Source organism: Tripterygium wilfordii, chromosome 12, assembly GCF_013401445.1.
Source record: "Tripterygium wilfordii isolate XIE 37 chromosome 12, ASM1340144v1, whole genome shotgun sequence".
Lineage (NCBI taxonomy): Eukaryota > Viridiplantae > Streptophyta > Magnoliopsida > Celastrales > Celastraceae > Tripterygium > Tripterygium wilfordii.
The window spans coordinates 5,185,472-5,209,074 of record NC_052243.1 but is presented as its reverse complement, the minus strand read 5'-3'; the positions used below and the strand labels follow the sequence as shown (position 1 = coordinate 5,209,074).

The 23,603-nt window shown below is 37.5% G+C and overlaps 3 protein-coding genes across 3 annotated transcripts; all 3 read left to right on the top strand.

Moving 5' to 3' along the window:
* The first annotated feature begins 142 nt into the window (after positions 1 to 142).
* Positions 143 to 3,105, top strand: LOC120010642 (UPF0603 protein At1g54780, chloroplastic-like). The gene is made up of 3 exons (XM_038861433.1): positions 143 to 641; positions 945 to 1,137; positions 2,697 to 3,105. The coding sequence occupies exons 1-3, from the start codon at positions 204 to 206 to the stop codon at positions 2,942 to 2,944; spliced, it is 879 nt and encodes a 292-aa protein (XP_038717361.1). The 5' UTR covers positions 143 to 203; the 3' UTR covers positions 2,945 to 3,105.
* Positions 3,106 to 5,750: 2,645 nt separating this feature from the next.
* LOC120010493 lies at positions 5,751 to 9,496 on the top strand. The gene is made up of 3 exons (XM_038861284.1): positions 5,751 to 5,991; positions 6,025 to 6,955; positions 8,643 to 9,496. Exons 1-2 carry the CDS (start codon positions 5,751 to 5,753, stop codon positions 6,846 to 6,848), a joined length of 1,065 nt encoding a protein of 354 aa, XP_038717212.1. The 3' UTR covers positions 6,849 to 6,955; positions 8,643 to 9,496.
* Positions 9,497 to 13,054: 3,558 nt separating this feature from the next.
* LOC120010861 (branched-chain-amino-acid aminotransferase-like protein 2) lies at positions 13,055 to 23,537 on the top strand. The gene is made up of 19 exons (XM_038861756.1): positions 13,055 to 13,252; positions 14,288 to 14,386; positions 15,071 to 15,142; positions 15,974 to 16,066; positions 16,316 to 16,453; positions 17,370 to 17,428; positions 18,184 to 18,286; positions 18,631 to 18,819; positions 18,935 to 19,035; positions 19,242 to 19,296; positions 19,464 to 19,550; positions 19,799 to 19,850; positions 20,108 to 20,193; positions 20,402 to 20,455; positions 20,944 to 21,027; positions 21,508 to 21,579; positions 21,964 to 22,044; positions 23,091 to 23,126; positions 23,208 to 23,537. Exons 1-19 carry the CDS (start codon positions 13,163 to 13,165, stop codon positions 23,334 to 23,336), a joined length of 1,680 nt encoding a protein of 559 aa, XP_038717684.1. The 5' UTR covers positions 13,055 to 13,162; the 3' UTR covers positions 23,337 to 23,537.
* The last annotated feature ends 66 nt before the right edge of the window (positions 23,538 to 23,603 follow it).

Sequence of the window (23,603 nt, the reverse complement as noted above, 5' to 3'; positions counted from 1 at the left end):
TGTGGGACTGAGAGTTTCCATGGCTGAGATTAGTCATATCCTTTTGTTCGAACACATCCAACCAATCCTAAACCAAACAAATCCAAACCACCCAAAATCCCATACCCAACAGAAACCAGAGAATGATAAACAAAATAGTTAAGAAAAACGCCTTTTTTCTCTTTGTGCACCAGTTCTGATCTGTGTTAGTCTTTCTGTCTTCCATGGAAACCTTACTATCTTCTCATCCTCTGTGTCCTCTCTTCAACCCCAAACTTTCATCTCCAAAAACCCATCTTGCATCTTTACGGCCAACCAGGCAAAACTGTCTCGCTCACATCAAACCCATTACGTCTGGCCTCAGAAGCCATAATCCTCAACCATCTTTAACAATACCCACAAACTGGTTCACTCATGCTCAGCAGGGAATGGCAGCACTAGCTCTTTCCTTGGCACTCAATTTTTGCCCAGTCTTTGACACTGGCAATGCACTAGCATCTGAATTTGATGTCCTCTATGAGGGTCCTCCAAAAGAATCCTATGTTTTTGATGATGCTGGTGTGCTTAGTAAAGTTACAAAGTCTGATTTGAAGCAGCTCTTATCTGACTTAGAGTCAAGGAAGAACTTCAAGATCAATTTCATTACTGTTAGGAAGCTTACAGTGAGTAATGCTGGTTGTTCTTTTATTCATTAACTTTATATGGTGTGAAGTTTGGCTAAAATATGAGTATCTACTACTTATAGAGAATGAAACTATGAATTGAAATTTAACCTCTAGAATTGAAGTCTTATGATTTTTTCTTAATGGCTTCTTGTAATCCTTGAATATGATTTATCTAAGCTTGTATCTATTTTGAAATATATAACTGCTTTTATAACTGTTCTCCACAAGTACAAAATGAATGAATTAAGAGGCTTTGGGGCATTGATATTGGATGTTGATAATTGGTTTCTTTGATCACAGAGCAAAGCCGATGCATTTGAGTTTGCTGACCAAGTGTTGGAGCGCTGGTATCCGACTGTTGAGGAGGGCAGTAACAAGGGAATTGTAGTGCTCGTCACCAGTCAGAAAGAAGGCGCCGTCACTGGTGGCCCTGCCTTTGTCGAAGCTGTTGGAGACAAAATTCTTGATGCTACTGTATCGGAGAACCTCCCTGGTAAGGATGCACTATCTTTGAATAACTAATCGTGAACATTACTTCTTTAAGTAGTTTACAATGCTGAAAATTTTCTAGAATCTTTAATTCTCTTTGATTCAAGAAGTTTACGGTGGCCATTATGCACAATCTGAAAAAAAAATGAACTGAAATATAAGAATAGGATTGAGTTCTAAGATTTGTGGTAAAAAAGTCTATACACTGAAAATGAGAATTCTGGTAAAAGATACAAAGACGGCTATACAACAATGAAATTTCGCCATGTGCTGGAGAAAAAGGATACTTAATAAGATTTAAACACTTGAAGACCGTATATGCTTACTGATAAGAGTTCCATCCTCAAGATTTTGACTTGCAAATGATAGATACATGATGTTGGCAGGCTGAAGACAACTGTGGCATGGTTGTCATGGTATACTTAGAGATACATGTACATCTGTTGAATACATTCACGAGGCACTTTCATGTACTAGCCTGTACGAACTTCACTACTTGAATGAATAAGATGCCGAAGTTCCACTGCTGGGGCACTCGGGGTAAATATTCTATATGTGATTTGGTTATTTGGTAACTCTTTGAGTGTCATAGCCATTATTTTGGGGAATGCTGCCATATACATCCGTTTGACAGTGTTGGGGGTTATGCTTGATCGGAGTTGTCTTACAGAAAAATGTGTTTCTTGGAAAGCAATTTTCATGAAGCTAAGGGAAGTGTCAATATCCTTTGTACCTGCTAAAGATAACCCCGAATGATGTGGGCTAAATGGTCATGAACGATTCTTAATCATATCTATTAAAAAAATCCAATGAAAAACTGCTGCCAGAACTACCTGCAACCTGGAGTTGGCTCTAGAGCCACAGTGTTTGGCTATTTCAGAGGACGCTAGCCTTGTTCTATGCTTTAGCTATGTACTACAAGCCATCGAAAATACTTCAGGAGTATTTAGCAAGAGTCCACTGGGTTGAGAAGTAACTGAAAACCAAGTTCAGATCTTGCATGAGTCACCATACATGCTTTTAGAACTAATGGGAACACAACAATATAAATCTATTTCTAGATTTTGATTAAAATAATTCCACCTTATGTCTTCTGTTCTTCGTGAAACTGTACTGGAGCAATTCTGTGAGGTTCTTGTAGCCCTAGCCTCGACAATTTGGTCTAGCAGCAAGCTTATTGTACCATTTTCCGTACAATAAAAGAATATGTTCAAATTTTTCCAGTACCATCCATCCCTTCCTCCCTTCACTGCATAGTTTTCACAGTTACATGATGCCCTTGTGTTTGATTCGATAAAATTTGCACAACTTAAGAAACTTTATTAAAATATGGAGATTCAGAACCACTAAAATTCAATTTGTTCACGTTGTGCATTACTGGTATTTTTCTTTAAGTTGCTAGTATTTGCTAATACTGCAATTATTCTTCAATCGGAAGCATAAACTTTTGAGCTGTGTTACAACTTCCTTAAATCTTTATCCTGAACGGCGATGGAAGAAGAAAATTAATTTGTTTCAGATGTTGGAGTCATGGTTGTAAGATTACTTTCTTTGTGATTGCAGTCTTGGCTACAGATGAAAAGTACAACGAGGCAATTTATAGTAGCGCCAAACGGCTAGTAGCTGCTATTGATGGCCTTCCAGATCCTGGTGGGCCCTCAGTTAACAATGATAAACGCGAGTCCAACTTTAAAACCAGAGAAGAGACAGAAGAGAAGAGGGGGCAATTCACTCTTGTAGTTGGAGGTTTGTTGGTGATTGCTTTTGTTGTTCCAATGGCGCAATACTATGCATATGTTTCGCGAAAGTAGGTCTTGCCTCTACTGTTAGGTTTTTATTCTGTACAGCGTCCTGTGGTTTCGGAAAAAAACATGTCAAAACATAGCTGTACAAATGATGATTGATGAGAAGTTGATCTTCATAGTGATGTCCTAAAATAAAAATGAACTCGACAGTTTGATCTTCCTGCTGAGTGAATGGCTTTTAGGCCAATGGCGCAAATAAGCACAAACAGATGTTTTAATTTCTCTCATAAATCACTATTGTTGAAGAACAAATGAATGAATTAGTTGCAGGAGTACAAATATTCTGTTACAACTTAAGCTTGAGAAGGAAAGGCATTTTGTCTAAGGAAGGTGGATCAGAATATTTCCCAGCGAGTATTTGTGACGAAACATATTGATTTGCTGCCTCTGTGTAGTGAAATACATCACAGTTGACATACTTTTAACCGAGGAATCACCCAGTCCAATATACCTTTTGGATAGTTGAGTGAGCATAATCATCGGACCGTCAGAACATTTCACCTTGAGCGCCGTATTCCCTAAGTTCAAAGAGATGACCAACTAGGCTATTGTCGAGTGATTCCAATTCACATACTCACTATTATTAGTGCATGCTTTGGCTGAGTAGTTCCATTCAAAACTTATGCACACAGGAAACTGACCTTAATCCAAGCATTCGAGAAATTCCTAGCTCCATGATCATGCAATTTCTAAATAAGAAACAACAATCTAAAATGACTAAAAAACAAATTGAGGAATATAATCTACTGTGTTAATTCAAAATTTCCTCACTAAAACTGACCTCCAGTTTCGAATGCAACCAAAATTGTAGGGATAGAGGCTACAATTTGATCAAATGTTTTGGAATAAAATGCACCACCAAGATCCTTATGTCATATGTCAAAAGACAAACGTACACAGGACCCTTTAGGGGTAATGTAACTTTTGGTCATTGAAAGAGTTGACCAGGTCCAACTCAGTCATCAAATTTTCAAACCTTCCAATTTGGAAGCTGAAAGTTGAATATCATTCTAAGTTACACACATGGGTAGATTTTCTCACTGTTCAAGTAATAAATTTGTTGATGTGGCATAAAAAATCAATATAAAGAATATGTCCATGTCTACATATTAGAACAATTTTCAATTTTAAGTTGTCGAGTTGAAATTTCTAAACATTCCGTAATTGAGTTAAAAAATTAACAATTCTTTAAAAAAAAAAAAAGTTGCATTACCCCGTCCCTTTACGAATAGGCATCTTAAAATTGCTTTAAACAGTTTCGTCTTGGCAAACATTGAAGACAAATTGAATGTTCAAATGCTTTTGTGTGTACAAGAAGTGAGCCCACAAAAAAAAAATCAGAACCTTTTGAATATATTCATTCCTACATAGCGCGGAACAAACATTATCTTATGAGTTCTCCCTCGTCTGTTTGGATGTCGAGAAAATTATGTAGGAAAATTTTGGAAACTTCATTCTGTCATTTCGTTCACTTGGTTCCATAACACACACCTGGGCCCTGGCCTTAACTAAAATGGCCCATCATGGCCGTTCCCTAAAAGGCCCAGCCCATATCGAAATAATAAGAAGAAAGAATTCAAAACTCAATTACAAACACCTAAGAAAAAAAACCCCCCACAAACCCTGCGACTCTACGAGAGATCGGGATGCAACTATGGCGGGCGCAGAGCTTAATCCCAGCATCCCTTCTTCATGCCTCCATCTAGTCTCCGCCTTCCTTCAATGGAGCCATCCGATTCTTTGATCTCATTTACAAGGTATTTCCCGCGCATTTTATAGGAACTAGGGGCCCTATAGCTATATCATATGATTGCCACTTTATCTCACGATACCATGCGTTTGATATTATATGGGAATTGTTTTTTGAGGTGTTTTCTTTGAAATGTAGAGTATGTGGTGGAGGGTTGGTTACAGAGAGAGTACAGAAGCTTATATGGATCATTGTGTAAACAAAGCTGTAAGTGATTTTCATCCAATATCCTGTGCTTGACACATTTATTCCAAGTATTTGCATTTTTTAAAGATTTCTTGGTGAAATCTAACACTCAAATCACTTGAATAAGAAAAATATATATATAAACTCCTGATATTGTACAAATAAGATGAATGATAGGAAAAACTATATGACACATCTCCTCCATACATCATTGCAAGAATCTAATCCTTGATAAAGCTTGCTTCGGTTTCATGATATATGGAGGATGGACAGAGTTGTACATGTTACTTGAAGAATTTTCTCAAGAAGCTTATAAATGAAATTGAATCAAACAATGGTGTTTTATTGGATGAATTATATGAACAATATGTTGAATACATGAGTTCATTGAAGCTAAAAATTTTGGTTAATGGGTTGCTAGTAGATTTTTTTATCTGTTGATTCTCATGCTCAAATTATGATTCAAGTAGGTCAAGAGTCGAGACAGAGTGCTTGCGCTATCTCCATCTCTCTCCCTCACTCTCAGGTGCTGTGCTGTGGTTCGCAATGAAAAGCCAATTTTCAGGTTCCTCAAACAAGTACTTGATTGCAATGACTACTGATTGGGCCAATCTGAAAACCGACATACTAGAAGACATTGCAAAGCGTCTATCAGTAGAAGACTATATCCGTGCTCAAGCTGTATGCAGGCTATGGCAATCGGTGTTGAAGGAGACGCCCTTCAAACCCAAACCTCACCACCAACTTCCATGGCTGATGCTGCCAGAGGACGATAGTGATATTTATCGATTCTACAGTTTCTATGACAGGAAGGTTCATGCTAAGGAGTTACCCGAACTTCGCGGAAGGAGATGATGCGGGTCATCTTGTGGGTGGATGGTGATGATGGATAAAAGTCCTTATGTGTTTCTGCTAAATCTAGTCACAGGGTCACAGATTCAACTTCCACCTATCACAACATTTCCTGAGATTGTGGGTTTTGGAGTTTCTGAACTTGGCCAAGAAGAATATCTTTATCGAACCCACTTGGGGGATGAGGAGAGACGAAGAGGAGAATTCATTAAATATTTTTTCTTTCACAAGGTAATTGTAATTGGGAATCCATCCCTTAGTGAAGGTTACATGGCCATGGCTATTTATGGACATTGAGGACATTTAGCCTTCTGTAGGGAAGGAGATGTGAGATTGACTTTAGTACACCACCAAGATGAGTTAATCTTTTTCTATGATGTTGTTTACTGGAAAGGAAATTTCTATGCTGTGGATTCTGCTGGAGTGCTTGTTGTATGTGATTTGGAGGGTCCAGTCCCTAAATTAAGGAAGATATTGACTCCACAACCTCCTATTACAGGAGACATATATTACTTGGTAGTCTCAGGAGATGAGTTATTGCTGGTTTCTAGGACAATAAAATCTTGTTTCCATAACGTTAATAATATCAATTGTCGTGGTCACGATATTGATGAGAATGCTGATCATGCTAATTCTCAGAGTTACAATTTCATCAAGGATGAGGATGATGATAGCGGAGATGAAGTTGATGACAATGATTATAACAATGAGGATGACGATAACGGAGATGGAGTTGATGACAATGATTATAACAATGAGGATGAGGATGATGGAGGTGTACATCTACTCAAAACAATTGATTTTAAGTTTTTGAGTTTGATGAAGTGGGGGGGACATGGACCAAGTCTTGAAAATCGAATGTTATTTGTTGGGAATAACTTTTCATTTTCTCTCTGCACTAATGATTTTCCTCAATGCAAAGCCAATCACATTTATTTCACTGACGATGGCACCGAGGGCCATATGAACTACTACATTGGCGCATCAACAGTCTTGACCGGGGGTCATGACCTGGGAGCCTATGACATGAAGAATGGCAAAATTGAACCGTTCCCTTGCTGCCCAGAAGTTACTTGGTTAATTTGGCCGCCACCCTTTTGGGCTACTCTATCTCTTTACTAGACAAATTCCAGTTGCAAGAGGAAAGGTCATGCAGATAGATGGAGGAACTTGGAGATTATGATTTTAATGTAAAAAAAGTTACTTTTTTCTTGTCACACATGTAGTACTTTGATGAAATGCAAACAACAAGACTCAAACAATCCCAAATTCTATATAGATCAAAGTAGGCCTCTCAAGGAGGATTGTATTGATTGAACAAGAAAACAGTAATTGAGAACAAGATAAGCTAGTCTTCGAGGGACTAGTACCTCCCCACAACAAAACCCAATAAAAACAGAACCATCCCTCTGCTCCACTACTCCCACCCTAAAAGCAAAAGCAACAACAGTAAAGACAAAATATTAAACCAATGAAAACTAAGCAAGTGTTCCAATCATGCTATTCCACGTATCCCCTTCCTTCCATATTTCTTGATGACCACGGTTCTATCATTACCCCCCCTAACACAGCAACCTTGTCCTCAAGGTTGAAAGATGGGAATTGTGCCTTGATCATTTCAGATGGCTCCCAAGTACTGTCACACTCCGAGCAATGTTGCCATTTGATTAAAACCTCTTGCTGACCATTAAGTAAAGTTCGAACCTGTTTAACATACTCAGGAACAAGAGGTAATTCCAAGTCATCCGTGAGAGCTTCTGGTAATGGCTGGCAAGTAGTTCCTGGAGATAAAACTTTCTTTAACTGAGACACATGGAAAACAGGGTGTATAACAGAATGAGGAGGCAGATCCAGGCGATAGGCCACTTCTCCAATGCTTTGTCCCACATCGAAAGATATGGGAGCTAAGATGTTGTTTATAGGGGGAGGTATGGGCCTCCCTTAGTACCCAAGGTTTTCTAGTATGGGCTGGGAGGCCTTGGGTACAGCCGGCCCATATGGGTGGGTGTCGGTTGGGCCTTGGGTGCTGAGCGTGTATGGGCACGACTCTATCAATGGTATCGAAGCATGATCCTGTTGTGCCTTCAACTTGGGACCGTGCCTGCGGAGTGGCCGGCCATGGTGCTTGACCAACGGGGGTGCGCCTGCCGGAGTGGTCGGCCATGGTGCTCGACCAATGTGGGCCTTGGTCTTGAAGGGGAGGGTATTGATAGGATTGTCCCACATCGAAAGATATGGGAGCTAAGATGTTGTTTATAGGGGGAGGTATGGGCCTCCCTTAGTACCCAAGGTTTTCTAGTATGGGGTTGGGAGGCCTTGGGTACAGCCGGCCCATATGGGTGGGTGTCGGTTGGGCCTTGAGTGCTGAGCGTGTATGGGCACGACTCTATCAATAGGATTATCCCACATCGAAAGATGTGGGAGCTAAGGTGTTGTTTATAGGGGGGAGGTATGGGCCTCCCTTAGTACCCAAGGTTTTCTAGTATGGGCTAGGAGGCCTTGGGTACAGCCGGCCCATATGAGTGGGTGTCGGTTGGGCCTTGGGTGCTGAGCGTGTATGGGCGCGACTCTATCAATGGTATCGGAGCATGATCCTGTTGTGCCTTCAACTTGGGGCCGCGCCTGTGGAGTGGCCGGTCATGGTGCTCGACCAACGGAGGTGCGCTTGCCGGAGTGGTCGACTATGATGCACGACCAACGTGGGCGTTGGTCTTGAAGGGGAGAGTATTGATAGGATTATCCCACATCGAAAGATGTGGGAGCTAAGGTGTTGTTTATAGGGGGGAGGTATGGGCCTCCCTTAGTACCCAAGGTTTTCTAGTATGGGCTAGGAGGCCTTGGGTACAGCCGGCCCATATGGGTGGGTGTTGGTTGGGCCTTGGGTGTTGAGCGTGTATGGGCGCGACTCTATCATACTTCTATTAAACTAAATGCTTAGTGCAGTATTTTGTTAGAAGGAAACAAGATTAGACTGTGGATCAACAGTATTTTTTGAGTTCATTTCTGAAAGCATTTCTTCTTCAAAGGTATTCCATTCTTTGAAATAGAGCCTTCGATGCAGAGCATTAGAATTTCATAGTACTTTGGACAAGTCGAGCAGATTGTACCACCAACTGATGCAGCAAGTTGATTCATACTGCCTGCCACAGTTTCATTGTTTAGACCACCAGAGATGCTTCAATGGCAGCAGCCAGGGAACCCACCTTGTTCAGAATTCCCTAGAATGGTATTGCACCCTGGAGTCATCTTCAGTGAGTGGTAGTTATACAATCTGAAACTCTCCATCAACTATCAATTTCTCCCCTAGTAGAACATCAACTGTCAGTTTCTCCCCTAGCGGAATCCCTATGTCACAACAAGAGTCTCAGTCCTATCCATTTGAAACACACCTTTCCCCCAACAATGCCTATGGCTCTCCAACTCCAAGAAGTGGATCCTGCATCACGGATGATGTTAATGATTTCAGGTACAACTACAAGCTAAGAGAACTGGAAAAATGTAATGTTGGGACCTGATGCTGATATTATTGATAGCATTGAGTACCTTACAGGACGAACGGATCCAACAATACCTCATCAGGGATAGACAGCTGGCGGGATTGGCTTTGGAGGGAGGGGATTGAGTCTTGAGTGTTAGTCCTGCCTCCATGCAGTCAATAGGGTTTCTTTTACTTGCCTTTAGAAAATTTTCTTCACCATGAAAAGAAAAGGAGATATTTCTTTTGTTAGTTTCTAGAACAATTTTTCTTATTTGTGTTGACATGGTTTCAATTAAGCATTAAAGTAATACAAACTAGTTCTTATTTATTAGCGTTGCTTTAATACTTTCATAGGCGTTCAATTTGGCCCTCAAGAGTCGAGTCTCTTTGAATTCATACTTCCTTTTCAAACACTAGGATCAACTATCAAGGGAAGGTCCAATGGCTTTATATTGCTTCAGACATTCGGAATATCGACACCTTCAATTGTTTTCTGGCAATGGCAAACCAGGCTAATCTTAACCGTCATAGACCTAACTCAGTCGATTGCCAATCGAGCCACCTCTCGTTGATATGCATAGACTACATTAATCAATCACGAGACATGTTGGTTTTGCATAGATTGAAAATCTCCAATTTTTCCTTTACTAGTCACCGGAAAGACATACTTATGACCATGTCTGACCACTAACCACTAAGTATGTTTTTATTTTATTTTATTTTATGGGTTTCCAACCCATGATGGAATTTGAGAATGGGAGGTAGCCTGGTTGGTCAGGTTGCCTGCCCAGGATCTTGAGATCCAGGGTTCCACTCTCACCAGGGGGTTGGATTTGGGTAGTTTCTATCCGTTGTGGTGGCCTTCATGCCCCTCAGACATGACAAGCCCATGATGGAACCAAGAGTTTTCAATACTTAAATCAATTCAAGTTTTATTCGGAGATTGAGGGAGTTTTTGTGCTCAAAATTACTCTTTCTTTGCTAGTAATAAAAAAATTTATAAGTTTATAGTCTTAGAATTACATGTTATGGAAGTCCCTTTTGATATTGATCTGAGCAGTTCAATTCCAATAGAGAAATGTTTTTTCCTTCCTGATTCTTAGGAGAATATTTCGGGGGTGGATAACTCTTTCTTCCTTCATTGGTAGAGCCCGATATGGACATAGGATTGGTTTGGTAAACAATTTAGAAAATAAGATTTGATGGTTTAAATGTTAGCATATTTGCTGTCTAAAATGTTATGACGGTTTGATTCAATTTATGTTGATAACACATATGTTGTAGCAAATTATATGTACATGGTTATTATGAATTTTACCATAATACATAAGAAATTAAATGTTCCACAATTTAAGGAACATATTCAAATTCTTATAATTACAGTATAATATTAATAAATTAATAATGTCGATTACTTGGGATCAATGTAGTAAATTAATAGTAATTCACTAAATTTATAAAATAATACATTTTAAAAAAAACACATAGGTACCACTTGATATATAAATTAATAATCTCTTTATACATCAAAATTATATATATACATGACTCAATTAGATGTCAAAGTTATGGATATTGCTATCAAAAATATCAATTGTAGATGTCAAAGATATCGATGATTGTCAAAAATACCAATAAATATGTAGAATACTATAAATTCAATGTTTTGAAAAAAAAAATAAAGAATACCTTGATAAATTAACTTTTTATTAATTAATGTAGAAATTAATAAATTATTATTTTATCTATTAAATAATATCTCGATAATTAATAAATTTTTATGGTTCTAAGGATATTAATTTATAGAGGTTTAAAAGTATATTACATTACTTATTTAATACATAAAAATATTGAGTCTCAAAATATATTATATATTTAAAATAAAAGAGAAATAAATTCTTACATATTTATATTATAGTATATTATATTACTGCTTGGTCTCTGATGCGCTAGACAAGATATCTCCAAATTCTTATCGCAGGGGATAGGAATGCATTGGAATCTTTACCTGAGAATACATCCTAGAATGTTATGAGGGGTGTGTTTTATAAACTAAAATAAAACATAGTCGTGGAGGTTATAGACAGGGAGGTTTAAAAGTAAATAAATAGGTTAAAGATAATTGATTGTACTCATACTAAGAATACAATAAATTTTATAGACACAGAATATGTGTTTGACGCGGGTTGGTTGTAGATTTCTCTTCATCTTCTTCTTTATGGTCTTCAATGGCGACCATCATAACCTATTTCTTTGACATGATCTTGACATATTCTATCGTGGTGGATCATGGAAAACTGTCTTCTTGCTTGTTGCTTGAGTTGTTGGGTCAAAACTTTTCATAATCGCAACATCTTTAAAGTAATGGGGATCATGGTGAAAGTCTCAAGTGGTGTCCCTCCTTCAATGTGGATATGGGAGCACTAAGAACATGCAACTTACTCCACTCTCCTAAAAAATAGGCATCATGCTTTCTGTTGAGGGAAAGATACTGGTAGTTGTCATTTCGTGATTGCTCTTGTTTGCTTGAATGTGGGAAAGTTTCTTCTTGCTTAAAGTGCAGGACGAACATGGTTATGATCTCTGATTGTCATGCAATTGTTGGAAATGTGTTTGAGATATTTTAGAAACGTGTAAGATGTAAATTCTGGAATCTCCTCAGCCTTCTATGCGCTTATGCAACTGAAATCTCGGTTTTCATCTAACAAATTATTTTAAAATAGAACAAAACAATTATGACAATAAATCCATTTATTGTAGCCTTTTGGACAGTCAACGATTACTTCCTACATTTCAACTCAAATAACACCATATATGTACAAAATGAAAAACATTAGTTATAATTAGTTAATTTATATATAGTTAATTTATAAAATAAAGATAACTTATAAATTAATTGTGTGAGGGGTAGAATGAGAATGAAAATAAAATGCTAAGAACATAAAAAGAAATAGAAATGAAAATGCTACAAAAATTGTTCAAATTGGTAGTATTTTGAAACAAGTATAAAATGTTGGTCAAAGTGCATCGAAATTGCTGTTTGGCAGTTACAAACAATTTATGCTAGAAACAAACATAAATATTGATAAAAATGCTTTACCAAACTGGCTACAAATGCTAGTTTGAAATTTGTGTTTGATATTGACATATGTTTTCATCATTGATTTGGAACAAGTGAGACCCAAAGTAATGGGTACCACTTATCATTTCATTTATTCACACCCTTAAAAAAATCCTTATTTTAACCCCACATTTTAAGTCCGTATAGAAAAATTCATAGAATCATATATGCTATTTCAAGTTGTCTACCAAAAGCACCCATATGTTTTATTTGGGATGAGGAGAGGGGGATATGAGTGTATTACCCCCATAAGGCCTTCTCTATAAAAGAAAAATAGCAAAAGAATATTTTTTATCCCTCAACTATTGATCGGGTTTCATTTTCGTCCCTTAGTTTTTTTTCTCCTTTTTTCGTCCCCAACTATGGGAAAGTATCCCATTTGTCCATTGAATAAATCTAGCGATGTAAGGAATCCAACTTGACATACTATTGTTCGTCAGATCATATTTCTCCAATGTGTCAAGTATATATTTTCAGACCCCAATCTCACTTGAAGGATGAAAATGATATTTTTTAATAGTTGAGTGATGAAAATGGAAGAAAAAAGCTTAGGGATGAAAATAAAACTCACCTCATAATTAATTGAGGGATAAAAAGTACATTTTTACCAAAAAAAAAATATGATCTGACGAATAATAGTATATCATAATTAATTGAGGGATAAAAAGCTTAGGGATGAAAATGAAACTCACCTCGTTACACTGTCATAAAGTCCTATCCCTCCTAGTTCTACCGGAGTCGACTATTCGTTACAGAGGACCGTAGTCTCTCTGTAGATAATACATTTTATGCACCTCCTCCTCTCCTAGTTCCACGCACCTTTGTTCACTGCACAAGATGGAACAAGAAGGAGAAGAAGTAGAGGTCATACACTCATGGTCAGCTCCACGGTCACTCAGCACCACCCTCATGTACTCTTTTGCCCAGGTCTCACTCACTCTCCCCGTGATCTTAATTCCTTCTCCCATTTTAAAATTTTTTTGGTTTGATTGGTCAATTCGATTGTAATGGACTCTAATTTTCAAACAGAAACTTCAAATCAGTTCAATTCGGCATGGATGGTGTAGGTATTCTATGAGGGTTTCCTTCACAATGTTAATGGATTCTAATCATTTACCTCCTGGGGTTTTAGCATGGCTTAGTGAATTAAGTTATGTTTAAAGATGTTGATTTTTCTCTTGGGAACTAGGGTGCGTCGTGTAATGGCAACTGCAGTAAAGTTGCCACGTTTTGCACGTTCGAATTTGAATTTAGATTCCGCATAAGTTTTCTAGTGTTGATGTCTACCTGCACAGGGTTGGATCAATTGTTGTCTTGAAATTCGTTTCTTTTGTACATTGGAATGACATTCTGTAACTTAGAGTTGTCTTCGTTTTATGGATTGAGCATGTTGTAATTTTTAATTTTATGTGTGTCATGTAGGAAACTAAGACAGTGAGATCTTTATCCCCCAATCAATGGCCAGATCAGTAGAGGTGTAAAAAGTACCAATAAAGTTTAAGAGTTAAGACAGTGTCCCCCGGAATTTACTAACTTAACATCTATTTCTTTGGATTGACTCTGCCCCTAATTTCTGTTTGTTCAGATTTTGTCTCCACTTTAGTTTAGAACTAGAAGCAAAGTTGAATGTGAGAGACTTAGATTTGCTGAGCTGTTTTATGGTTTTCATTAATGAAAGGATGACAGTGTCTCAGCAACTTTTGTTAACAGTGGAGGAATACCCTGATTACGTACGTACTCCTGTAACAAGCTACACAAACCAACAACCAAAAACAAGAAGCTAAAACAAAATGCTCTCTGTATGATATTTTCGGCTCTATATTAGAATATTTATGCTTTCCAAGTGTTCTACTTGACGGACTTTGAAGAGAATATATGTTCTTGAATTTATTTTAGTTGCTAAAGTTTCAGCACGTACTTCATTCTTTACTTACTCTTGAATTTTTTTTATGTGACTGTTAGCGGGATGACACCGAGGTGCTTGATGAACCCCTTTATGCTGCTTTCCTTCGGATAACCGGTGTTGAAAGGCCATACAGGGATGAGCTTCTCTCCAAAATGGTATGTTAGATGAAGCTTCAGCGTATATAGGTTTCCAACCAGCTCTCACAAACAATCAAAAAATCCATGCCTTTTCAAATATATGTCGTATTGGCCTAAAAAATATAATATTCTTTTTGGTTTTTGGTCCATACTTATGGATGAATTATATCAGATTCTAAGTTGTTGAATTATGTATGATGGAACTTGTTAATATAAGTTGTGTTGTGTTCAAAGCTGTTTCTCAATCGTCCAGATTTTATTCCAAGAAGCCTCCCAAATAAAGAATGCAACTTTTGGTGAAACTTTAGACTTTCAAAGAATCTTTTAAGTCTCATGCCCCAGAAAGAGTTGAATTCCTCCAACTCCCAATTCATGGTTTTTCTATTGTGTTTCTATTGAAAGTAATTTGGAAGAATCCTTCACCTAAGCATCATTGTTGCAGCATATCTTTCAAAGGTGGCTGATCAACAAATATCATCCATTTTCCACTTCAAATTGAACAGTATTTCAACTAATTTATAGTGCCTGAAGTTGATTCTCCAGGGTTGGGTGCAATGCAACCCTACCTTGGAGAGTTTCTATGTTATCCAAAACAAAAAAAAATCTTCGATTTAGTTTTTGTTTTCGTTTTTTCTTGTTTGTGTGTGGAGTCACTTATTTTCTTTACTTTAATCTAAAATTTGGTTTCCTGAACTGGAGCAGGAATCTGATGGAACTAAGGTTGTAAACAATGTCATTTTTGGTCCAGGGCGAAAGAAGTATCGGTTCTGCAAGGTATTGTAGAAGCTTATCTATGCATGCACAAGTTCAGGAACATATGTTGATCTATTTAGTCAATTTGTAAGGTCTATTCCCCTTGACATGATATAATCACGTACTGCACTTAATTTCGCATACAAACTGCGGATACGTGGCTATCTACTTCTTATCTGATGGATAGTCCTCTAGTAAATTCAACAACTCATTATTTTGGGGATGTTATATGTTTAATCTGCTAAACTGGCATCTGATGTAAGTGGCCTCAAAATTTGACATACCTCCAGTGTTTCAAGCGCCAGCAGACCTGGTCTTCTTCTTAATGTTTAACTTTATCTAACGTAGAACCTCCTCTAGCACAGCAAGTTCTTTCTATGGTCCCCTCAGTTGTTAAATGATCTCATCTATAAGTTCTTATCAAAGAATCTCTTAATCCCCCCCACCCGACCCCAAATTTATTTTTTTTGTTTGCAGCCCAAGACAAAAAGGATCTTCACTTTCTCTCCTTCTCTGATGTAGTAACTTATAATAAAGAAGTAAAGTCCCCAAACAGTTTTGATATGCACGCGTCACCGATCCCCCCTCCCCCTTTTGTAGATTTCTTTTTGCGATTTGGGGTAGTGCCGTGGCCATTGTAGGCTAGGCCAGTGGGGCCAGAGTTGACTATGTGGGTGTGTGCCAAACCCTGCACTTGATATATTCCTTTGGTCTTAGCCAGGCCGTGCATGGCTGGATATGCATGGAGCTGTAAAATAGCCCACAGCTAAAATTTATTTAGTTACATCTCTAACAGGATTAGTCTGGTTTATTGATTTTTCGTAAAGTTGATTTTCTCTCATTTTTCTTCAGCATATAGCAAAACAGCGAGTAACGGGTTTGCCTAGTGATTTGTTGAAGAAAGGAAAGCATCTTATTTTGATCCGAAATCCCCTTGATGTCCTGGTAAGGCTTCCATTTACATTTTCCATAATGCGGCATATTTGATATGCAAATAATTATTTCTAATTCAAATTATTTCATCTCATTACTCTTTTCCCTGTTGATCTGTTTATATTTGAACATATTAGCGTACTATCCTGTACATATCCAGACACTAAGAAAAAACTTTGGAGATGTAACCTGTTGTTCTTCATAGAATTATCCTTGATTTCACTGACTTATTCCCACTTTATTATCTAAACCTGTTATCAGCAATCCTTTGAAAAGGTTGTGCCTGCATCCTTTCTTGAGTTGGGTGTATCAGAGCTGGTAGCCATATACAGTGAGTTATGCGAGTTGGGAAGGCCTCCACCAGTAATTGATACAGCAGATCTTCAACAAGATCCCAAGGTCCCATTCTTTCTTAAATTTCATAATTTACTTTGAAGATATTGTTTCACAACCCTATCTATTGCGGAAGCCTTGTGCACGGGACTTGTTTTATATTGTTTAACAAAACATGCTCATGGTTGTGAAATTCTCATGGACATATACGTCTGTGTGTTCTCATAAAAGTTTCCTTTTTTTATAGGAATGCTTGAATCTACGTCTATTTTCGTAAATTTATTCTTTGGTATGGTCAAAATCAGAACTCTCTTTTATCCATTTAAATGAAGGACTTGCAAATTTTCTGATGGCAAGAAAATTCTTGTCCAAAAGAGTAAAGGTTTCAAGAATCTGTTTAGATTGTCCAAAAATAAGAGGGGAACCTTACAGTATCAGCCATTTGACTGTTGACTGCCAACCCGTAACTGACAATGTGAAAATAAAATACAGTCAGCTATCAAAGCATGGAAATGGATGGCTTCCGCACCATTTGCAGTGTGTGATGATTATTGCATGAGTTAGTGGTGTTAACATTATTGTGGCTGCTGATGATGATGGCATGATAGTTGAATGGTGTTGATTGAGTCTTTATCAGTAGTACATCCTATGAAGGAGTAAAATGTTTCTATTTATGAATATATTGTGGTTGTTTTCAATGTTCTGTCTTCCTTGTATGTATGAACTGAAACATTCCAACTCCATGGGGTAATTTAGCAGTCAGACTTTTTTTTTTTTGTAAATTCTTGCTTTAGCTTAATCATACATGTAGCAATGTTTTTTGATTAACTGCCTTGAACTGGTTCTTCTTTATGTTCTAATGCTTTGTATGCCCGCCATTACTGTGTTCACTTTGAAAATTCTTATTTTCAACTTGTGTTTTCCAGTTAAATATATGACTCTAGCCTTCTAGGCGTTGTACGTTCATCGTGTTTTAATGCAGGGTACCTTACGCAGTCTATGTGAAGATCTGGATATCCCATTTCAATCCTCAATGCTCAAGTATGCAAAATGTTTTCAGTTTTAAACATCAAGTAAAATCATTTTGTCCATTACTTGGCATTTGGTTAGAGATATAACCTCAGGATGCTATCAAGTTAAGTTAACTATTACAGCTGTGCATGACAATGCTAGTGATAGCAAGTCACCTAGACTGAGTCGATCCTGCAGTTGTTTTAGGTTTTAGCCTTTAGATCCATTACACTAGTCCTATTTTGGCTTCTCTACCATATCTTGATTCTTCTGCTTTCGATATCACATGGCAATAGAAGTCACAAGCCCAAGAGCTCGTTTTCTGTTCAAAATTCTGCTTCATTCTCTACCAGTCCATTAGGCATAGTGAGACTAGCTTGCACCTTAGAGTTGCTGCCTTGCTGATACCAAAGATTCAAAACCACCAGTTCTATCATTCAGATTGTTATTATCAAGATTCAAGAACATTGACTGTTACTCACTTATAGCAGCATAAGCTCATTGTAGTTTATTTTCCCAGATTAGAATAGTTGCAATTGAAAACCCTCCAAATCACACACCATTCAATATCAAGGTTGCATGTGTTCTATTTGGCCTATGTGGCGTCCTCAAGAAATATTTTTAATGGCTTTCTTCTTATCACGACATCAGATCTCCTATAGTGCATTCATGGACTCATAATTAGGCTGCATCCAAATTGATCTTAATAATTCCCGAACCCATTTGAATTATGACGTTAAGCATATGTATGAGTCATTATGAGTTTCTTATCTAAACAACATCAGATGGGAAGCTGGTCCTAAGCCATATGATGGGATTTGGGCCCCCTGGTGGTATAAGAGCGTACATAAGTCAACAGAATTCAAGCAAGCACGAAGATTTCCTGAGGTACGCAGTTTGTGCATGACACGTCGCTTTAAAATGAATATTCCTAATCAGTTCCTGCTTTAAGGAAATATGCTTTTGTGTATATGTCTGTGCCTGAGTCCTCTTGCATGTGTATGTTTTGCATTCTTCTTTTTGTCCTTTTAATTTTTGACTTTTTGAGGGCTGCTTTGCAAACCTGGTCTTGTAAAGTCGACTATTGACATGCTTTAAAATCTGTATTGATGCTTCCTCTGTTGATTTTCTTCGAAATTTTGTATAAAATAGATGAGAGATGTCAAGAATTATTAAAAGGTGGAATGTTAGCTGATGTTCAAACGATTTGACTTGTATCTCCATTCTTTCAGCCATTTCCTTTAACTATGTATGAATTGTTGGAGCAAAGTCTACCTTTCTACAACCTCCTTAGGTGCCATGTCAAGCAGACTTCATCCCTGCTAAAGACCAACTTACCTCAACCAAATCTTCCTGTTCCTGCAAATGAGAAGTTGCTTGCATGGGTCGGCGATGAGATGTTACCTCGTGAAAGCGCAAAGGTATTTAATTTTGAACTAATTGATGATTAGTTGTTCATAGAATAAGACTTTCAGCTTGTCCATTCCAATATACTGTTTTTCTAAGTTTCTCATTCTTGCTTTAAATCCTGACTAGGTTTCTGTATTTGACTCGGTGGTCCAAGGCGGAGATTCAGTGTGGGAAGGGCTTCGAGTTTACAATGGAAAGATTTTTAAGCTTGATGAGCATTTAGATAGGTTAGTGAGGAGAAAGCCAGAGCTTTATAAGAATGGAATGTGGTCATTACTGCTCCATTTTGGTGTGCTTAACTATGGTTCAGAATGAGTAATACCACGTTGGCAATTCTTCTTTATCATCAATAAGTATGCAATTATTGACTGTGGATCGCAATTCTTTTATCTTCTTCTTCCTATTAAAGAGTTGGATTGTTTACTTTCATTAGGTTGCTTGACTCAGCAAAGGCTCTGGCTTTCAACAATGTCCCAACTCGCAAAGAGGTGAGGATCTGCAGATGATAAGAATTTATTTTGCTCGTGATATTTTTGAGCAAGCACAGTGCTGCGACTTGAATGAAGTGATGTTGTTGGCTTCATTCCTTTTGTGATTATAGTTCTGTGATGTAGTTGATTGATCGTGGAACTAACATATTGCATCGACAATGCAGATTGAGGAATCCATATTCAAAACTCTCATTAGGAATGGAATGTTTGACAATGCACACATCCGACTTTCGCTTACCCGAGGCAAAAAGGTATGTTTATCTCTTTGTGCTCTCATTCGATGCCGTGATGTATACTTGTGAGTGCTTCTAGTTTGGACTTTGGAGGTTCTTTTATTTCTGTTCTCATCAATTGATGAGCACAATATGATGAGCAATTGAGGAGATGTAATCATATATTTCCCTCAAACTTTCAAATAAAATTTGCAATTATGAGTTTTGCTTATTAATCTTTTTCTGTGATCTTTTGTTTTGACTTGCCATGTACTTGTTTTGTTCAGGTTACTTCTGGCATGAGCCCAGCATTTAATCTTTATGGTTGCACCTTGATAGGTAAAGCCCTTTCTTGGTTTGCTACACAACATAATGATAGCACTGCTTGATCAACCTTATTTGTCTTCTTAGTGATATATGTGTGTATCGATATGGTCATACTATAGTTTTCCATAAGGTGGCATGGACTTCGATATCTATGATGTCATATTTTAAGTTTTAACGGCTACAATGAAATCTCCTTTTCTTTCAATGTTGAATTTGCCTTAATATATTGTGGACAATGTGATATTCATTGTTTGTTTGAAAAATTGCAGTGCTTCCTGAATGGAAGCCCCCTGTCTACGACAACACAAAGGGAATAACTCTGGTGACTGCTACTACTCGTCGTAATTCTCCAAATGTAAGATCATGCTGTTTTTTAACATTTTCAGTAGCTGGCATACAGTAAGAAAACGTATGACAAAACTTGGCATTTTTGCAAGTCTCATGGCAGACTTCCATCATGTTATAAGCTATAAATCATGTATTGTCTTTAGGTTTTGAGAAGATTGATGTGGTTTCATTTACAATTTAGTGAGCATAACTTTTGTTTTTGTTTGCTGAACCAGAATTTGGATTCGAAGATTCACCACAATAACCTCCTTAATAATATACTTGCAAAGGTATTCCTCTCCTGTCAACTGTAACATTATGAGGACCAAATAGTATGTTTATCTTTTATACATGATTTTGAAATAATTTTCTTAGTCACATCCAATGTAGGCAGGTGAAATTTTAACTTTATTTGGTAGTAGGGGGTTCTCCCACTTATCTCATCTTGTGATTGGTATATACTGTTCAATGTTCATGTTGGCGAATATCTTAGGTAGTAGGAAGTTGCTGCCAATACTCTAGCCATCCAGAATATTGTGATTAGTCTTATGCAATATGCTATTGGTCCTTAGTTGACTACTGGGCTAAGGAGTTTAACATTATAACGTTTATACGTAGAACTTTGTGCTTTTTTTTTCTTTCTTTTCTGGGATAATTGTTAGCCCACTATTCTTATCATCTAATTATATGGCAATATTGTAGCATATCAATCCACTGCGATTGATATAGTTGTCTTTAATTTGACTTAGTTTTGATTGAGGCGTATGAGATATTGCAGATAGAAGGGAACAATGCAAATGCTGATGATGCAATTATGCTTGACAAGGATGGTTATGTATCTGAAACAAATGCTACTAACATTGTAAGTATGCTTTTACTTAATTTCTTGTCTCAGGCTTCCTTTTTTTTTTTTGTGTGATAAATTATGGGGTTATATTCTTAATTTTTTGAGGGAGGGGGGAATCGAACCTTTGCAAGTGTGTATGGAGTTGGCTACCACCTCTTACAATTTTTTTTCTGTGGGTGGGTATTATTGTGGGGATGCACTGAGTGAGAGTACAAACGCGATTCTCTGTCTCAGAAGTTTTGTGCAAGCCATTCAAGTGTTATCATTTAACTGGTCATTTGTCGTAGATGATAAAGTGCAGTTATCTCAGTGTGCATCATCATTGAGTAGATCATGCAATGAACTCAACATTTTCTTTATGGATACATAGAACATACATCCTTTCCCACTTAGTGGCGCTTATCCTTTTTGTCCCATAGCTGAAAATACCTAGGCACAAATGTTTGCTACATGTTGAATTTCTGCCCTGAAAGGTTTTTGCCTGCTATTTTGCAGTTTCTGGTGAAGAAGGGACGTGTCCTGACACCTCATGCTGATTATTGCCTTCCTGGCATAACTAGAGCAACTGTAAGTGGTGTAAACTTCCCTCATTTAGATAAATTGTATTTTCACTAGTTTTAAATTAGAAAATAACAAACAGTGGATGAAACTTTGTAAGTAAGTAAAATTTGGCTAAGAAATGAGTTGAAATTGTACTTGTGGGTAACTATGAATAATTACTCCTCATAACAGATGCGCAACATGACTTAGAGTTTCTAATGTATTCAGCAAGTTAAGTGAACGTGAATGGAGCATAATTGTCATAGCATACATGCAGAATGAGGCATTAGTAGTAATTATCCCTTGGCATTTGAGCACATTTTAAGTTCGCACTTTCTCAAGATACATCTCGATTGCGAGTAATTATCCCTTGGCTTTTGGACCTGACCAATTTATTTTTTGAGGTTGCAGGTTATGGACCTTGTGGTGAAGGAAGATTTTGTCCTGGTGGAGCGAAGAATCAGCTTGTCAGAGTTCCATACTGCAGATGAGGTTCCTGCTCATTCTTTTTATCTTCGGAGTGAAGTATCTTAAGTAACAATTATGAAATACGCCCCTTACATACTAATAATTGGTAAAGCACTTCTTTAGTACCTTAGCTTGGTGCCTTAGATATTAATAGTGTAGGTCTTTCAAGTATTATCCATTGCTCAATTTCTATCTCAAGCTTCTTCTTGTACAAAAGACCAACTTTGGAAAGGACCAAAAGTTTTGAAATCAGACAGCTGCTACTTCCTTACAGGTAGTTTGCGTCTAGGACAGCCTATATTTAGGAAGTGTGTCAAATCTCTCTCTGGCGAATTTCCCACTAATTTTCTACATGCATATCCACTGCCACATGATCAATCAATTCAAAGAACTATACAGAACTTCTCAAATTGAGGACGTAGGTTTTTAGACAGAGGGTCCCACGACTCCCACACCATTGAATCTGTGAAAAACATGATAGCTCCCTTGCTCATTCATAAATACACATAATAGTGGAACTCATTTCATCCTTTTCCAATTCGTTTGTGTCGTGATTCTATCCCATTTCATATCTTTTCCCTCGTTGACATCCGCCTGTTGCAGTTAAAATCTGTGCTTTTCAATTACCTACAAAGATTGCTCTTTTCATAGGTTTCCAAAGAAACTTTGTGCAATTTATTGAACCGATAAAAGGACATCATACCAAGCGCCTAGGTTAAAATGTTATATAATCACTCTCCATTTCGCATGATTATACTTGTGTGCATCACTGCATGACCTGGGTTACATAATCCTATTTTGTCATCGCACAACGCATATGAAAAAAAGGAAGTTTACAGATACAAAAAGGTACAAAAAATCTAAATGGGAAGTTTACAGTGGATACTTTTTAAGTCTTCCAATCTAATATTTTTTAAGAGTTTCAAGTCTCTTATGAATCTTTCAATAGAATTTAGCATCTGCCTACCATTCTTTGTAGGAATATACCGTCTACTTTGACACTGCTTTACTCTGTTCATATGAATCTTTGCCTTGCTTCTAAATTATATGAAAAAATGGATTGGCTGCAGGTGTGGACAACAGGAACAATGGGTGAGCTGAGTCCGGTGAGTTATGAAACAATGCTTTGCTTCATCATGATTCATGATAGTTATTACATGCCCTATTTAATGAATGTCCTTCAACAGGTTGTGAAGATAGATGGACGATTAATTGGCAATGGGCAGGTTGGGCCTGTTACTCGAAGATTGCAAAATGCTTACAGAAAGCTGACAGAAGAGTTGGGTGTTCCGATACCAACCTATAGTCAGGCTTGAGAACCATATAATTCCGAACAGGAATAGATTGCTTCTCCCCATTGGCATTTGGCTTTTGTAAATAAGTGGGGGGAAATCTCCATTTGGAACCAAATCAACACTCTTTGATCAGGAATAATCATGGTCTCCTCAAGGCCGTATTGGGATTTTTTTTAGTGTCTGGCAACATTTGTCAATAAAGGTGCAGGAGGTTGTACATCATGGTGTTTCTTCTTGAGAATATTTTCGCACTGCAAGTAAGTTTTGAGTTCACAACCAGCAACTTGA